Raw genomic sequence first — 18,575 nt, 5'->3', positions numbered from 1 at the left:
ATATCATATGTAAAGGTTGTTTTTAATTTTTAGCTGTCCTATTAAAGCAGTGGACATCTGAACAGTTAAATCTTTGTTCCTGACCTCTGGTAGTTTTTTTGGGACATATTACTAAAGTACTATTTCTGGGTTAAATGATAAACAAAATGTAGAGGCTTTTGATAAGCATTGTCAAATTGACTTCTATAAATGTCTGTACCTTTTTATATTTCACCAGTAGTGCAAGAAAGTGCCCATTTCACCATACCTTCTGCATTCTTAGATTCATTACTTAAAACAAATTTTTTTCAGCAGTTTGATAAGCTTTGTTGCAAGTAGACGATGATGATGATGGTGATTATTTTGGTCCACTTATCTTTCTTTAATGTATTCCTTGTTCACATCTCTCTTATTTGATGTGGCAGTGTTCATCTTTTTGTTTGTACTTCCTCAGTTTTGTGTAATAATGATACTAACTCCATGGAAAAGGGAGTGAGAAGTCAATTAATTATAGTGGAAAAATGAGCAGCAAAACACCTTGCCGTTCTGCTCACACTCAATGTGTGAGTTTTCCACACCATGTACTTCTGATACCCTCTGGAATTAGTGTTAGACCTCACAAGTTAAGGACTCAGCCCACAAGACTGGCTCCCACTCAGAATATTTTAAAGGGCACACATGGAAAGCCAAATGAAGAGATATACAGGGTGAAGTCTGGAAGTTCTCAAGCTCAAGAGCTACTATTCCTTTGGAGTTGGGGTGTGCCCCCGTTCTGGTACATGGATGTGTTTATCACCCTGGAAGCTCGCCAAACCCCATACTTTTGGGATTTTTATGGATGCCTCATCAATTATTAACTCCATTTTCAGCCCCTCTCCCTCTTTGGAGAATGGGCTTGGACTAAAGTTCCAAACCTCTAATCATGGCTTCTGGTGATAAGAGTCCATTCAGGAGCCACCAAGGAACCCACCAAGTGTCACCTCATTAGAAAAGATATCCCTAACATCCAGAAAATCCCATGGGATTTAGGAGTTCTGTGTCAAACACTCTTACCAGGAATTACAAGGGTTTTTGGAGCTCTGTATCAGGAACTGGGGCCAATGACCAATATATTAGCAGGCATTGAAGGCAGATTTTATATATTTATATTTATCTCCTTTTATTTCACAAATGGTAGAATGTTTGTTGAGTCATTTATTTCAGAGCCTGCAATCAGCTATTGGACTCACATCTGTAATTTTATGGTCCCATATGACATGCATATGTATCCTGTTCCTTTTGCCCCTTTTCATAATATTTTGTGCTCTCTTACTAATATCTTAATATACTGAAGCCCAGAGATGACTCTGCTCATGATTATTTTTCAACTACTTAAGATAATCAACTTTTATTTCTTCTCTTATAGATCTACCCATTTTTTCAGATTAACCAGGATCAAAGGGACCTGTGAGCCAGCTGTTTCCTGCAGCTATTGGGACTATTTTCTGGGGAAGAAGGGAACCTGTCTGGGCCTTGGTGCTGCACACTTGTGGCTATTTTTCTATCTCCCTTCAGATATAAGTATTTCTGCTGTTCTGAGGATAGTGGGAAAGCAAATAGCTTTCATAGTGCCCATCCAGCAGGCTTCTTACTTCTAATATGCTAAGCCATAATGCCAGTTTGAGTACTAGGTAAAGGAAAAAATGATAGGTTGCATTAATGCAAAATAACACTCGGGTTGTTCATACGTGTGTACGTGAAAGACGTATGAGCTTGAGTGACATGGTCACGTACAAATGGCTTGAGAGGCAAATTAAAGGAAACGCATTTATTGTGTTTTGTTGAAAGAATTTGACTCAAGAAACAGTTGAATCTGGATGGAAACAATCAAGGTGATAGAAAATTAGTTTCTCCTTTGTATCAGAATGAGGAGATCTCCATATTAGAAAACTTCGTTAAAAAAAGTTCTCTATAATATAGTGGCATTTAAAATGGTTTTTGAAGAGCAAAATTTTTTTAAAACATTTGCTGCCAGAAAATTAAGTTCTAAACGCTGGCATTAATTCCAGTCTTATGTCAAGAGCCAAATGGATTAATAATGAAATATCAAAGGAAAGTACAATCTCTCACTTAAATGTTTTAATGATAATAATGACTTAACACTTGATAAGAAAGCTGAAAAAGAATATTATTCCCATCCTGCAGTTTTCATAATAAATGAAACTTTCCCGTGGAGAAAATAGTCTCCTTTAAGACAGGTTCAGAGTAGGGCATGTCAGGAAATGATTCCACCTTGATTAAAATTTTTCTTCATATATTCAGTCAGCTCCTTATCTTGATTTTTCAAGTAGAAAAATAAATGAGAATTTTAAGCCTTAGTAAAACATTATGGAAATGTAAAAATCAGTAAACATTAAAAAGCCAAACTGAAGATCTAAATCAGTAAATGACAATTAAGAACCTTCCAGACTTGAGGCAAACAGATGTACTCAATGATCAGACCTAAATGTGCCCAGCTAAGGACTATCTTTGGTTTTTAGGTCTTTTTAAATGCAACTTTTCCAGGAATATAAATACTGGTTCTGATTCAGAAAGTATGTTTTGCCTTTAAATACTTCTGAATTTGAAGTAATTCTGAAGGAGGCTATGCTGTGTTTTGATAGTATTTTGTATTTCAGACATCAACATTTATTTATACATTGTTTTTATAACAGATTTTATATTGAGATAGCTGTATGAATTCACACAAAGTCATTTCTTAGTACTTTTTAGTTGCTTTGAACCATCTGAATACTATGACATCAATATTTTGATATGAGTATTTGATATATTTTTTCTCCCCAATACATTGGTTTTATTTGATTATTCTCTGGAAATAGTCTAAATATGAACAATTTTATAATGAGCAGGCTTAGGTTTGATTTTGACTTTGACACTGAAATGTATTTTCTTTGTATATAGTAAACATAGCAATGGCCCGTATCTTTTCAAGTTGTTTTTATTTTGCATTTTTTATAGTTTTCCTGTTTTTAACATATTTGTAATTTTATTTTATTTTTTTTGAAACATACCTTGTCCTGGCAACTATGAGGTTGTCTTTTGCAAAGATGGCACAAAGAATGCCTTACTATAAAATGCTAACACTGGATATTAGTAAGTTAGAAATGTTACTTTACAAATCACATTATTATGGATTTGGAGATTAAAAAAAAACATATCATTTGGATTATGCTAATCTAAAAAATAATCTTTTATCGATAAATGCTATACTTACAAAGAGTATTACATCTGGTGGAGATGTTAAATCTCCAAATTAAAAAAAATTATTGTTAATTTTGATTGTTATTAGAAAAATTAAAAAAAATTTTGGGACCCAGAAAAAAAGTTGAAGTCTACCCCCATTGCTCTGCAATAGGTTACTTTCACATGTGTGACTGAGCCATTTTTAAAAGCACACTTTAAAGGATTCATTAGATAGTCTAGCCTAATTACGTACCATTAGATGTTTAACCAGTTTTCAATTATAATTTGATCATTCCAGTTTGAGTGACTAGGTGCATGGTGGAGAAATATTTCAAAATTAGAAAAAGAAGAGCAAGAATGTGTTTTAGGACTAGCTGAGGCATTTCGTTGTGATTTGAAGGCTCTGTGCCACGTAGCTGTTATGTGGTTGGAAATACTAACTTTGAGAAAGAATTCTGTCCTTACCGATTTGAAGATGACCAGTGTAGAGATATAAGAGGTTAAAGTCTTGGTCATGGGTGGGGTTACTTTGGAGAAGTCAGAAGACAGACTGCTCCGTCCCTGGTGTGTACAAGTATTTTGATGACCGAACATGCTGTCTGTCTGCGGCTCATCAGGTTATACTCTAGCTTTAGTTTCTCCTTGCTGCTTTAGGGAAATGGGCAGGAGTCGGTGTGTCTTCAATGTGTTGTGTTCTGAAACAGCCTTCTTATTCAGTGATAACTACAGTTATGAAATCAAAGCTTGCATATGCAACTAATTAATTAAGCTGGATTGCTTGGATATTATCCCCCAGCTGTATTATGTATGGTACGGTATTGTGGAAAGCTTTTCTCTAATGTTGTTTCTATCTCACGGATATTGAAGGTTAAAGCTCTCTAGTGGCTCTCTGAAAATGAATACCTTTTTCTGCTGACTTTGTATCATCGGAACTTATTATTTGCGAATAAAATGATATACCATTAGTGAACATTAAACTGTTAATAACATCAGAAATTCCTGGTGAATAAAAGGACAAATGAGTTGTATTTATTTATTTTGATTCCTGCTGTTAACTGTTTTACTTTTGTGGTTTAGGATATATAAACAGACCAAAAAAAAAAAAAAAAAAAAAAATCCCAAATTCTATGAGTCTACATGTCTTCAGTCTTCAGCTGTATTTTTCCCTACTTTTCTCAGAATCTGGTTTGAGTTTGTTTCAATATTGAAACAAGTGCCACATGAAAATATTAACAGCTGGTTCCAGGAATCATCTGGAGGGGGTGCAGATGCAGTTATCATGGATCTTGTCACGGAACTTTGGTGGAAATACTGTGTGTGAGGATTACAGACTGCTCATTAGCAGTTTTTAAAAATAGCTATGAGAAAGGAACATTGGAATATAACGTGCTGTGCAATTTTGTTTCCTACTAGAAAGCAGAAGATGAGGATATTGTTCTCACACCTGATGGCACCAGGGAATTTCTGACGTTTGAAGTTCCACTTAATGATTCAGGATCAGCGGGTCTTGGTGTCAGTGTCAAAGGTAACCGGTCCAAAGAGAACCATGCAGATTTGGGAATCTTCGTCAAGTCCATTATTAATGGAGGAGCAGCATCTAAAGTAAGCAAATGTTAACTTTACCCAGCTTATGCGCATTAACAAAAATATTTAAGTACAACCCTATTCCTATCTTGGAAACATATACACAGTGTGGGGGCGGATTACTTGTTCCTCTACCCTCTTGTGTTCTTTATCTATGGCCTGTGAATTCACCTGGCAAAAGACAGATGAACAGAACATGTTCACAAATTTTATTGATGTTAATATTTAAAATTTTCCACATACAGGGGTTCTACAGAAAAGAGAAAACCTAAAGAAGTGGTTAGACTCAGAAACTTAGATACCATTTTAGCAAAGGGCAATGGATTGTGGAGCCGTGATTGGACGAGGAAAAGGGGGTTGGGGCTTTGGGGTGGTAAATTGTAGGACGGTAAATATATGGCAGAAACTAGTGGAAGATAAGGTTTATTTTGTACGGTCTGTTTTGTAGGCTGACTAATCTCAGTGCTCTCTGTGTCTCTCATGATGAGGGTCATTTTTTTACTGGTTTGAGAGAGGAAAGGAGACATCTTCCTAAGAGGAACTCTATGCCCTGCACTTAGCCAGAGAAGGGAAGAACAGAGAGCTCCTTCTCCATCTGCCATTTTTCAGTTGCCTTCAGCTCAAAATAGTCCTTATGCCAAAATGGTGTGTTTTGGAGCAGCATATTCAGATACCCTGTAACACTTACCAAGTGTCTTTTGCTTTCTTCATAGTAGCCCATGCATGATCAAACTAATAGAAATCTTGGTGGTCTCTCATTTGGGGATGAAATCATAGCTTCAAGTCCCCATTTTTGGTCTCACAGAATTTACAACCCATAGCCCTTATAGTTGAAAGAAGATAATCTGTGCAAAGACTTAGAGGAGGTTCTGGCACAGAGCTGCCCTGCAGTAAAGCTCATCTTCCCCTTCCCTGACTATGGATCACCTAGACTATTCCCCAGTCTGGAGAAAGTTTCCTGGCTATTTGTTAAGGGGGCACCTCTCTGCAATTGTGTAACAGCCTTGAGCTTTTTCTTGTCTTGGGTTGTAAATAACCTCTATGGGTGTCTCTGGAAGCAAGAAAGTAATCACTTTGTGTCCTTTAAATTAGTATGCTATTTTGGTAAACAGATTATGATAATGACTTGGTTTACAAATGTATAAATGATTGAAATAGACACAGGCTGCAGTGGCTGCTTAGACATTATTGTGCTCGTGTTCAATTGGGCATAATCCATTAGGATTAAAGCCTCTTTTTGTCCCCCTTGTATTTATGTATTTATTTATTTATTTTTAACTAAAGAGAAAGCAACTTCTTTTATAACAGTGTATTTAATAGCACTTATTTCTACCTGTTTTCTTCCCAGGATGGAAGGCTTCGGGTGAATGATCAACTGATAGCAGTGAATGGAGAATCCCTGTTGGGCAAGACAAACCAAGATGCCATGGAAACCCTCCGAAGGTCTATGTCCACTGAAGGGAACAAGCGAGGAATGATCCAGCTCATTGTTGCAAGGCGAATAAGCAAGTGCAATGAGGTAAAGTATAAAAAATAAAAAGAAGACTCTAGCATTTGAAATTGTAATAAGACTAAGTTTTTGTCCTAATATTGGACAAAGAATGGCAGGATCTGGGACTTTGCTTCAAAACATTATAAATTATCTTTGCTCTCTTTATTGCATTGTCTGTGGACTATGATTTGTTCTCTTAAATATGTGATCAAAATATCCCTAAGTGTGCACTAGTATTTCTGTCTCCAGCTCAACAAATAACACTGGGATCTTAAAAGCACCTTCAGCTGGTTCTCTTTTTGAAAATGACCATACCTTCCTGTTGGGAGCCAACAGTTTCTCTTCTGTTCAGTAGTGTTGTTCCTAGGAGAGAGAAACAATGAAATAATGGCTTGTTCATTTGACTTATCAAAGTGGGATGCTTCTTTCAAAGCCCCTGAAAGGGGAGAGTCTGTTTCTCTTGTGACCTTGTCAAAAATGTTAAGTCTCCCCTCCTATTCTCCTGTGTCTCCTTTCTCCTTTACTAAAGGGTTGAATATTTTCCCCTTGACTGCATGCTTTTTCAGTGATATCTATTGCACAGTGCCATGGCTGGCTCTGAATACATGTAGCAGGTATGTAGTTAGGAACGAGTAGGAAGAATATCCTCTTGAAGGTTATGATCATGTTTTCCCAAATTGTAAAAACTTGCTAAGCAGAAACATACTTTCTTGCATAATGGGGCATTTGACAATTTAACAGGAATTATATATTTATGTGATTATATTAAACCTAAAAAAAGTTTATAGTTCTGTTATAATTTATGTGCCATCCATAGGAAATAGGTGGGAGCTGAGAATTTATAGAGCAAAGCTTGTTAAAAAAAAGTAGAGTTTGTTTTTGTTTTTAATCAATGCTCAACTCCCCACATTAAAAAATAATTTTTTTTAATGTCTCTTTATTTTAGAGAGAGAGAGACAAGAGGGGGGTGGGTGGGGGGAGACACAGAATCTGAAGCAGGCTCCAGGCTCCGAGCTGTCAGCACAGAGCCTGATGAGGGGATTTTCGAACCCACAAATAGTGAGATCATGACCTGAGCTGAAGTCTGATGCTTAACCGACTGAGCCACCCAGGAGCCGTGTCAACTTCCTACATTTTTAAATCAACTAAAAGGAAGTGCCTAGGAAATCATATAAACTGAAAATTATATCTAAATGGTTTAAGTGTTTTTCTTAATTTTAAAATCTATGTTATATGTATAAAGTGGAACTATTCAGATTGCTTGACCACTCATGCCATCCTGTAATATATTCCTATTTTGCAATGAAAGTTGAGTACTCAGTGTTGAGGTGACCAGTTTTGGAAAGGTAATTGACTATTATTTCTTTATTGTTTTTATTTTTCAAATGGAGAATTTGTTAACAATAATGAGTTAATTTCCGTAACAAGGGAACACTGAACCTTAACTTAAAATTCACTTTCATAAGCTAAAAATTCACTTTCATAAGATAAAATTCACTTCATAATATAAATATAAATGCTAATCCCTCAGAGTAGCCTACTGGAATGGTTTTCCTGAGACGTAGAGTTTGTATTTGATGCCAAAATTTATTATTTTGTCTCAAAAATTATTAAATGATTTTTTTAAATATAAGTCCTATAGGTGCACCTGGGTGGCTCAGCTGTTAAGTGTTCGACTCTGGATTTTGCTCAGATCATGATAACATGGTTTGTGGGTTTGAACTCCCTCTCTCTCTGTCCCTCCTCTTCCCTCCCTCACTCTCTCTCTCTCTCTGTCTCAAAATAAATAAATAGACATTAAAAAAATAAAATGCAGATCCTTTGAAGTGCTAAATGAAAAGTCTCCACAGTAAGTTCACAAGTATACTGCTCTTTATTAGGTCTTTTTCTAAACCTGAAGGACTTCACATTCACAGGACAAGTATTCTCCGGCAGACATTTATTGAGCATCTACTAATCTACTATATACAGGAAGTGTGTTAGATCGCTGGCATATGGCAGTGATTAAAAACAGATCATGCTCCTTCTCTCCTAGAACTTAAATTCTGCTGCAGAATATATCATATTTTCAGTCCCTCTTAAAATAAATTAGAATTTGTAACACCTTCTCAAAGTTTTCCCTGACAGATAAACATTGGATGTTCTAGGGACACTGAAAACATATGCATATCACTGAAGACCAGCATTCTGAATCTGGACATGCTTTCCCCTGATTCAGATGGTTCCTCGTTGTTCCCCAAGCAGTAGCAGAGCAAACCTGTACCAGCCTGAAAATGTTTTGATAAAAGCACTGATTTTATTCCCTGTTGTCCTGTAAGACACATGAAATTGGAATCCCGCTGAAATATTTCTGTGTCTCATTCACTTCTGCATATGAATTTATGTGAATGAAATGATTTAAGTAAGGGAACAGCTGCAATAGATAGTAATAGACTTTAATATTCAATATTCCTTATGGTATCATTTTCATACATTGCTGGTTATTACTATTTCTTAGGAGGGTATAAGCTTATAAAACAATTATATCAAAAAAAATCTTATCATGAGTGCTGTGCTTTCTTTGTAATACTACCGAGAAGCCTTTTGTACTGACAGGATTTAACTAAAGAATTATATGAAGACAGAAGAGCTCAGTTCAGCTTCCCATAAGGCATAAGACATGATTTTGCTGCTGTTGTACTTATATATTACCTTTGGAAAAACATCTCTCTGAATTACAAGAGAATATGTGTAAATTGTGTTACAGTAAATATTGATATAAGCATACGGTATCTTGTCATGAATGAACCTCAAGCCAAAATAATGTGCTTTGAGTTCTGTCCTTCTGGGTCTATTAGTCAGCCACAGAGTCCGGTCTTTGACAACATCACAAAATTATATTTTACTAACTCATCTTTAAATCAAGGGTTTGCATACTTAATTTCAAGCCAGAGAAGATGAGAATTTGCAAAAGAAAATTGTACATTGTTACATCTTTCCTTGCCCTTTTCTTGTATGAAGGAAGTGTCATATATTATCTTAATATTTTTATTCAAAAATTATTTGTCAACTCTCCACTCTAGGTATCATCTTCGCCTGAATTTCACTGAACAGCACACTTGGAGATGTTCTTGGGAAGAGATTTCTCAGTCTCTTTTGCTCAGCCTTTCAGGAATCTTGGAACACCACCCATCTTGAATCTTTTCTTAACCTCCTCTCCCCATTTTTCTCCTCCTTCCCTCTGGCTCTTCTCTCTCCTTTGAGGTTCATTTATTTCTGCCTGTTCTTTTATTGTTAGTACTTCTCAAAGCTTTCCCTGGGCTGTTTCTTATTCCACACATGCTCCCTGGGACATCTTCAGGTACCAGTGATGCTATTGTGGTTCCCATAACCCTGTCCCCAGCTCAGAATTCTGTTCCAGTTCCAGATCCCTCTGTCTAACTGCCCATGGAGATACTTGCTGGTTTGTTGCTCAGGCACCTCATTCACCAGCCCCCAACGCTGCTGGCTTCCTCTATCTTGTCTTGCCTCCCCCCACCCTATAAACCACACCACTGCTCTTTCAGTTATAGAAGATGGAGAAGGGGGATCACTCTTCACCTCTCAAATGCCTTTCCTGTCTCTATCGCCTCTGTTTTCAGAACCTCTCTCTCCTCGACCCACTCTTCTGCAGCCGCTCTGCTATTGCCCCACTCTAGGCCCATGGTCTTGCTGGGGTCAGTGCCAAAGCCTCTACAAGGATTTCTTCCTTGGTCCATTCTCCACACTGCAGTAAGGCAGGTTTTTTCGCAAAACAAATTGCTCATGTCCCTTTCATCTGATATCCCTTCGGGACGTTTTCAGCCTGTCCAGGACAGATGCCAGTCTCCATCACACAGCCCACTGGGACATGTGGAAACTTCCTGTGCAGTCTGCTTGAGCTACTCAGCACTCCTTGCACTTTCTTAGACACATGAGATACTCTCTCACCTCCAAGTTTTCCCCATGAGCCCATTCTGCTCCTTGTCCTCACAAAGACAGCCTTTAGATTGTAGTTTCTCTCACCGGGGTGTTTCCGGGGTGTGAGTACTTACCTCCATCTAGCAGCATTTACGCTGTCATAGTTTCCTTTTTGGTTTTCTTTCATGAGGCCTGTAAATTCTGAGATGTCCAAGATGTTGTCCATCTGTCATGTTTCTATCTCTCCATCACTGAGGTACAACCTAGAGCAGACACCTAATAAGCATGAACTGAATGATAAGGGAAATAATCCTGGAGAGTCTTGTGTTTTGAGAAGAGCTAACAGGGGTGTCTGGGGGCTCAGCTGGTTGAGCATCTGACTTGATTTCAGCTCAGGTCATCAAGCCCTGCATTGGACTCCACACTGAAAAGTAGAGGCTGCTTGAGATTTTCCCCCTGCCTCTGCCCCTCTCCTGCTCATACTCTCTCTCTGTGTCTAAAATTAGAATAGAATAGAATAGAGTAGAATAGAATAGAATAGGAAAAAAGAAGAAATAACTTAGTTAATATTAAAGACTGAAGTTCTAAATAAAAAAAAAAGAAAACATCAGGCATGGTAACCAAATTAATATTTTGGCAGTGATTCTGAATTTTCTTTGCTTTCCTTGGATCTAATGTTCTTACTTAAGTACATTTAAAACATCTCATAAGCAATAATTGTTTCTTTAGGAAAAAAGAGAAAAATGGCTTTCCCTTGTTTTGTGCTCCTGATTGGTGGATTGACTTTTTTGGAGACAAATTTTGTAAGTCCTGACATTCTTTCCACTGGAAAAAAAATACATAAAGCAAGAGGCAGAAACACTGGGTATCATCACAAAGGACACATTTGTTGAGGACCTAGAAGGAGATATGGGAGTAAATACCTGACATCATCCCTTGAGGATTGAAAGTAACCTGTGTGTGAGACTTATGCTGATTGTAGATGTCCCAAGGAAATTAATATTTTAGAAATTACTGCAGTCTAACATAGCTTACAGTCATCTCATTATATTGGTGTTAGACGTGATTTCATACAAAGCCTTGCCTTAGTACTTGTTGAGAATGGGACCAGGTGAGCTTTGTCTTACACCCCAGGCTGAAGGATCTAGTCATCAAGGACTACTTTAAAATGAGTTCTCTCTGTACATTTAATCCTCTTAGAATTAGAAAGCTATATTAAAATAGGAAGGGGCCTAAGGTATCATTTATGGCTCTCTTCACTTTATATATTAAGAAATAAATGCAGAAAGGTCAAACGATTTGCTTAATGGCTGCAAGGCCAAGGTAGTGGCAAAGTAATTTAGAAGCAGGGTGCCCATTCATCTTATGCATGTGAGTGGGCCTAATTGATTGTGATTGTGTTGTTCAGGCACTTTGTATTCCGGTTGTGTTAAGAGGCAGCATACAATAAAGCATGGGCTTTAGCCTCAGACCTTCCCTTACATTCTGGGTGTGCTGCTTACAGGCAGAATGACTTGGGGGAATTTACATTACCGCCCTGATCCTTGCTGTTGCCCACACGGCAGAGCAGAGTACAGAGGAGCTGAAATGCTGTCCTGATTGATAGCAGAGCCTAAACTGGCCACTCTTCTCCAAAACCCAAGCCTGCCCTTTTATTCATTGTTTTGTGTTTACCTGTCCTTCAGATGTTAGTACTTTCCACAACACAGAATTGTAATCTAGGCTCAATTGCTGTATTACAACATTGTACTGTGCCCTCAGCTTTAGGCTTGCTTCCACGTGGCTTCACATGTATAAATCTCCAAACCATTTTGAGGAAAATCTGAGTCGTTTACTTGGAAATGAATTTATTCGCCCAGTTATTTACCCAGTACCTGCTCTGTGCCAGGTGTTGGGGATAAAATAGAATAAGCCCATAAATACTGAAATATTGAATAATAAGAGTATGCAGATTGTTAACTAGAACTCAGTCTGAAGTTTGATGTAGAAGATTAGGGCCATATCTATGCCAGGTTTTCAAGGCTTATAGTCAAGATGGTGGGATACATTTTCTTTATGTGAAAGACCTCATTTGACCCATTAATGCTTACCTACATGAATGTGAGAATTTACTAACCCCCACAGAAATTATATTAGCTTTTTAAAAGAAGCCAGGATTTTAACTATTCCTCAGAAAGGTAGTCCAAGTATATAATGAAAAGCATATTCATTGGACGATATCCAGTTTCTTTGTTATTAAATAGCATTTGTATTTTCTGATTATAAAAGCAATATATCATTGTTTGGGTATCTTATCTAAGAGAGTATTACATTTACATTGTTTTTCAGTATTGGGGTAATTCCTAATTTTATACGTTTGTAAATGAAGTTATGATAAATATTGATTCACATGAATCTTTATTATTCACTTAGCTTTTTATTTTGTGAGGACAATGACCACAAAGTGAAACAAATGTCCAGGACAGGGAGTGTAAACTGTTTTTTGACCTGTGATAGACATGTCTGTATTACTTTAGAGAATGACTGTATCCATATCCACTCCTACCCAATATGAGTTATCTTACTACAACCAAGAGCTAATTTTTCTTTAAGGGGTGGAAAGGCTTTCCTGTGTTTCTAGAGATGGAGCTGAGGGGGTCCAGCACAACTACCCCTACTCGGCACTGAAGTTGGACTGAAGAACATTTTTGCACTTTGAACAAGTTACAAAGTGAAAATTGCAGATCTTTTATTTGCCTTTCTTCTTCTGATGAAGTTTAATTTGGATAAGGTTTTTACGTAAGGAGACTTGCAGGGCCTGGGAGAGGCCCAGATTGTAGGCCATTCTGGGCCATTCTTCAGGACTGAAGGCGGCCCTGCCTGTTTGTGCTGCCATAGTGCCACAGTGGCATGTTTCTCGTTCTTAAACTGGCTTTCCTACAACAACAACAAAATCATCAGAAGATTTAAAACAAAACTGTGCTCCCCAATCAGGCTTTTTTTTTTAAAGAAATTAAAAGGCATTGTATCCTCTGTTAAATATTTATGTAGTAGGCTATTGATGTCTTCATTTAAATCTGTCTTTTTAGATGTAAATTAGACATGGTTAGGGAGGTAGGGGACATGAAGACTCTTTCCCATGAAATGTTCAAGTGTGAAGTTCTTTCTGAACAGGCACCTTACTGGTTTTTTTTTCTAGAAAGCTTGCATGTGCTATTTTCTAAATGGAATTTTTATTTGATTTCCTAAAATTCTAAAATAGCCTCTTAGATTATTTAGGGATTACTCATGAATGGCTGTACAAGAATTTTACCATCTAGAAGATTGCAGTTGTATGGTTCAATGAAATGCATCTGTTAAGCAAATGTTAGGATATGTTGTTTGTCTTATGATCAAATAAATTATACAGCAAACAGGTCTTGTAGAGAGACTTGTATAGCAAGTCTCTTTAATATATGTGCTCATTTAAAATTTTCAAACATACTTGTTCTTAAAGGCATAGGGTATCGGCTTTTGTTTTTGTTTTTACCTCCCAAAGTACCTTGGAATTTAAGCACAGTATTCTTTCAGAAAATGTTCTTTTGTTTTTTTACATCAGAGACCTTGAATACTTAATTTACTTTTCTGTAAAGCTGTCAGTTGTAATCTGCAATTTAAAAAAAAAAAGAAACTAATAAAACAAATCCTCATTTCACAATTTAAACCTTATTGAGTCTAATTCACTAGCGCTGCGAGTTGATTATGCTCCTGCAGTTTGACGTGCCTCCAATTGTAATTGTGTTGACCCTTCAATGCATTAAATCTCCCCAGTGCTTATCAAACTGGGAGAGATAAGTCTACAATTCGGAACTTCATTAAATATCTCATTTATATTAAACAGATGATAGCTTCTAACAGAAATAATAATTTGTTCAGATGAAGGAACCGCAACGGCTGTGGTTTCATCTGTTTGGAATGTGCAAACTCTCTCCCACTTTGCCGTGTTGTGCTGCTCCCCCCAGAACCCTCCCGCCAAGCCCTCTTTGTCTCTGGCTGCAAGCCAACACCAAGCGTCACGCGATATTAGTCCACGGGGTTAACCCCAGAGCCCACATTTGGACGACTGCAGTTAAGTGTGCTTTGTTCTTCCTCGAAGCAGATTTGTTTCAAGGCCTTATGAACATAGGTTCCTTATTCATATTATTTTTGTGAAGAATCTGACTTGGAGGCACAGCTGTTTTAAAGAATGCCACATACTGTTTTCATTCGTGGTGATAAAAATTGACCTATATTCTTTGCTTAGTCTGTGTTTGTGACATAAACATCTTTGCTTCATTAGAATATTCGATCCCTACTTCTATATTGTTTGTCTGCTGTTAAAGTGTTTTTTTTTCAGTTACTTACTACCTTATATTTAAGATTATAGTAAGAGAATAGAATGATTTTTTTTCCTGAATTTCTAGCCAAAGAAATATAGGCTCATCGAATTGTTCAAGACACCCAAGCTCACAAGTGGTCTTGAGGTCTCGTAGAGTAGGCAATAATTCTTGCAGCACACGCAGAGATGTGTGCTAATTGTTAGGTGTATTTACCTACCATAGGTCTAAAACATGTAGCTGAGTTCCAGCTTCCATTCTGATAAAGCATCCTTTGTGCAGAGCAACATCTCATAAAGAATTCTGAATTAAACCATAACTTAAATTGACTTCAACCGATACTAACAGTCAAATTGAAAAAATAAGCAGCAAAATAAGTTATAAAAAAAAGCTTTTAATATACATATTTTTCCTCCAATGGCTGCAGTCTGACAGAACTTCATGGGAGGCACAGTGTAAAGTGGCACGGAAAGTTGGTCATTAGGCAGAGCTGTCATCACAAATTATTTTGGTACAGGGTGAAAAGTTCTAGTTCATTTGGTACCCAGTTGGATACAGGCCTTGGGCAAGTTGTTATAATTCCCCCATGCTGCTAATGGGCCTCCAGTACTGATTTTCCCTTGCCCCCTTTTCTCTATAGCTGAAGTCACCTGGGAGCCCCTCTGGACCTGAGCTGCCCATTGAAACAGTATTGGATGATCGAGAACGAAGAATCTCCCATTCCCTCTACAGTGGGATTGAGGGGCTCGATGAATCACCCACGAGAAATGCTGCACTCAGTAGGATAATGGGTGAGTCAGGTAAAATTCTGTTTATCACAACTTGTTTTTATGCTTTCCTGGTTCACTGGGAGGTTATTAATGTAATATTAATGTAAAGGAGGCCCATGTTTTCAAGAGGAAAAAGAGTAGGTTCATTATAATCATCCAGGAAGTGTTAATGTGAAGAGAGTAAATCAATACATTGATTTTGTTAAGTGAATTTTAGATCCTGTAACGTGGGGGGGGGGGGGGGGGGGGGAGAAAGGGGTCACATGGTAATATTTTCAGTGATCAAGATATTTTTAGCTTGTTTGAAATAAGAAGTGAAGCCAGGTTTTAGGAAAAAATCAAAATGTAGCAGTGTGGGGCAAGAAGAATTCAAAAGTTGAATCTCTTCCCACAGCAGCACTGTTTAGAGGGAGAGGAACAAATACATATCTACACATTTGCATGTATATGAAATATTCGCATTTATTTGGTATGTGCTTAATAGGATGTTACCATTTTTTAATTGCATCTCTACTTTTTCAAAGCCCTCATTTTAAAATCTGGAAGCTAGTTTTTTGCATCCTTTGTTTAGATGCGACACCGTGCTGTCTGCACGGCCCCAGTGGGTAATGAGGTCATTAGCGCTTGCTCTGCAGCGGTTCAGCTTTCTACTAACAGATCCAGTTAATAAAGACTTGCTTTGCCACAGGAGTGGTTGGATTTACTGAGTTGCTCATCTTGGGATTAACTTGTGAGAGTTCTCAAATTTAAAACCTACGAAACTGTTTTGATTAAAATAGCACCTGACATAAAACACTTTTATCGCTGGTATGTGTCACAAGGCTCCCAAGTAAAACCCTAAATTTAACTCCATTTTGATACATTTAATGAAGATTTAATACAAATCAGGTTTCCATTATGAAGCCTCATTGGAGCAAGAATTTATTTCATTCATCAGTGGACGTTTCTGGAAAGCCTGCTATTGACAAGACATTTGTGTGTATACTTTTGCTCTAGATACAAAAATGAGAAAGACACAATCTCTGCATACACAGAACTCTCTTCTGGGCAAGACAGGAAAAGCACATAAACAAGGCTAATAGAATTTTCTGTTCTTCCTTTGGACTTTCTAGCTTTCTAGTTTGGAAAAGTTGATAAATTCTCAATTTATTATTCTGTTGCACATAGAACTTAGACCTGCCAGCCTTCTGCTTTTACTTTGTCAATATTTTTCTTTTTGCCAGGTTGGCATAAATGGAAGTAGGGGAAGGATACTAAAAACCATTCTACACCTGTTCGGTGACACACATTGTACATAGTTCACCACATTAATCTTTGCTTATTAATGATCACTCTTTTCACTGCTGTTGAATTTTCCATACTTTCTTGGTTTTGGTGTAAAACTTTATCTTTGTTAAATACTTTTTTCACTGATGAAAATTCAGACCCTTGAGAGAGAAAGAGAGTGCATGTGTCCCTGGATCTGTGTGCATACAAAGTGATACGCTGTAATTTCCCCTTTATTATAGGAACATAGGACTTGCCATACTGAATCAGACCATTGGTCCACCAGTTCCTGTAACCTGCGTCCTGCCTCCAATCCCTGATGCTTCAGAGGAAGGCGAAAAACTAAAACTAAAAAACCAAAAAACCCCAAAATTCACCTAGTGACCTTTTGAAATGTTGTCTATATGGGTTAAGGATTCCGTCATTTTCTTCATAGTCTGTTTGCCCTGATTTTGTTAGCTGTGGCTTCATTAGTCCACTTCAGTTCGTATTACTGTTGTTTTCCCCTCCCCCTGCTAGAGATGGAATGGACTTTTCAGACTCCAGATGCTTTCCCCTGGGCAGCACTTCCCTCCCAGCTATGTGCTCTGTGATGTACTGTGCATGCCCTTTGGGAGTGGGGGTGGCAGACTCTTTACCCTCTGATGATAGGCCAAGTTAATGTTGAATGATTTAGATATTTTCTTAAGCTAGCTTTTACACATTAAACTGGAAACTAGGGATCCTGTATAGTTTTACCCTGAGAAATGTATATGCGTAACCCGATCCCATGTCTTGAGTTTTGCAAATTTGAGAATTCCTCAGTCTTCATCGGTCCCTATTCCAATATCAGCGACCCTAAGAAACAAATAGTTTGCTAAAATTAGAAATCATGGAAGAGATGTTAGCTGACAAGAAAATGTCAAAACAAGGTACCAAATATAAGATATTAGAGCATTGAATTCTATTAGCCTAAATCATTCGCGCTAGTATGTATTGATTTGCACAGTACCTAGGTACATGGAAGTTTCTCAGGTAGCTCTTGTGTGGTTACAGGTTGTCTTTTGTATGTTTAGAATAACTCCTACATACACACTTGTGGACATGGTGGTATTTACTTCATGATCTGCTATGATTCAACTAGAGCTTTGTATTGAAATTCCAGCTTATTACTTTAAGAAATGACTAATTTTATGCAAACAGGGTGAGTTTTCACCTGTGAAAATTCATCATGTGAGACTCTAGACCAAAAAGGAGCTTTGTGGCTTTCTAACTCATTTCTGTGGGAACACATCTCAGGAGGGAAGCTTCTAAAAAAAATAGATCAAAATAGGAAGAGATGTTAGACTTGGAAGGATGTCAGGGGTCATCAGCCACACTTTCCCACTTAACAGATAAAGGAACAAAGTCACAAGATCCCATGGTGATTTTTTGTTTTATGTTGTTTTTGGTTATTTCCTGTTTCTAAAAGTAGACCTCTCTGGGGAATACTGAGACCACACAATAACTATTAGTGACATCCATTCTTTATTAACATCAATTTATAAATATCTACATCTTTAAGCAAAAGACATTAGGCAGCCTCCAGAATCTGTTCTATTCTGGCAAACAAAGTGATCTAAAAATCAAAACCTCATCTTTGAAAATAACCTTAGGTATCTACTCCAACTGAATTATCTTCTGTTCAGAGGAATTAGGGATCAGAGAAATTAAGTGACAAGTCTGAAGCCACAAGGTTTCTGTGTTTCTAAATCAGTTAGGATGTGTTTTTTTCTGAGTCCCGAGTCCCACACTACTTCAACCTTCATCGGTCCTCCTAGCTTGTGGTCTGGTCAACCAGAGTTGTCACCAAGGCAAGATTTCTCCAAATGTCTTCTGTATGGACCTACTTGCCACTATCATGGATATTCATCGAAAAGAAATCTCTGGAGATCCTACCTACGATTTCTTTTTTACAAAAGCCTTAAATTTTTTTTTTACAAATTGCTGGACTATCTTAATCTAATAATCACAAAACAATAAGAGGCATGG

At 37.4% G+C, this 18,575-nt stretch overlaps 1 protein-coding gene across 21 annotated transcripts in view; it reads left to right on the top strand.

Moving 5' to 3' along the window:
- PARD3 (par-3 family cell polarity regulator) overlaps positions 1 to 18,575 on the top strand; it is a 661,643-nt gene that overhangs the window by 413,138 nt on the left and 229,930 nt on the right. For 12 of the 21 annotated variants that reach the window (XM_042945320.1, XM_042945315.1, XM_042945314.1 and 9 more), the window contains 3 exons: positions 4,615 to 4,803; positions 6,134 to 6,304; positions 15,170 to 15,329. In XM_042945320.1, the coding sequence (XP_042801254.1) occupies positions 4,615 to 4,803; positions 6,134 to 6,304; positions 15,170 to 15,329 (520 nt within the window). The remainder of the gene's footprint in view (positions 1 to 4,614; positions 4,804 to 6,133; positions 6,305 to 15,169; positions 15,330 to 18,575) is intronic. The other 9 variants (XM_042945325.1, XM_042945323.1, XM_042945317.1 and 6 more) reach the window with 1 other exon arrangement.

The sequence above is a fragment of the Panthera leo genome, chromosome B4, assembly GCF_018350215.1.
Source record: "Panthera leo isolate Ple1 chromosome B4, P.leo_Ple1_pat1.1, whole genome shotgun sequence".
NCBI classification, from domain to species: Eukaryota; Metazoa; Chordata; class Mammalia; order Carnivora; family Felidae; genus Panthera; species Panthera leo.
Note: the sequence above shows the minus strand (reverse complement) of the source record. Positions and strands in the feature narration are given on the sequence as shown.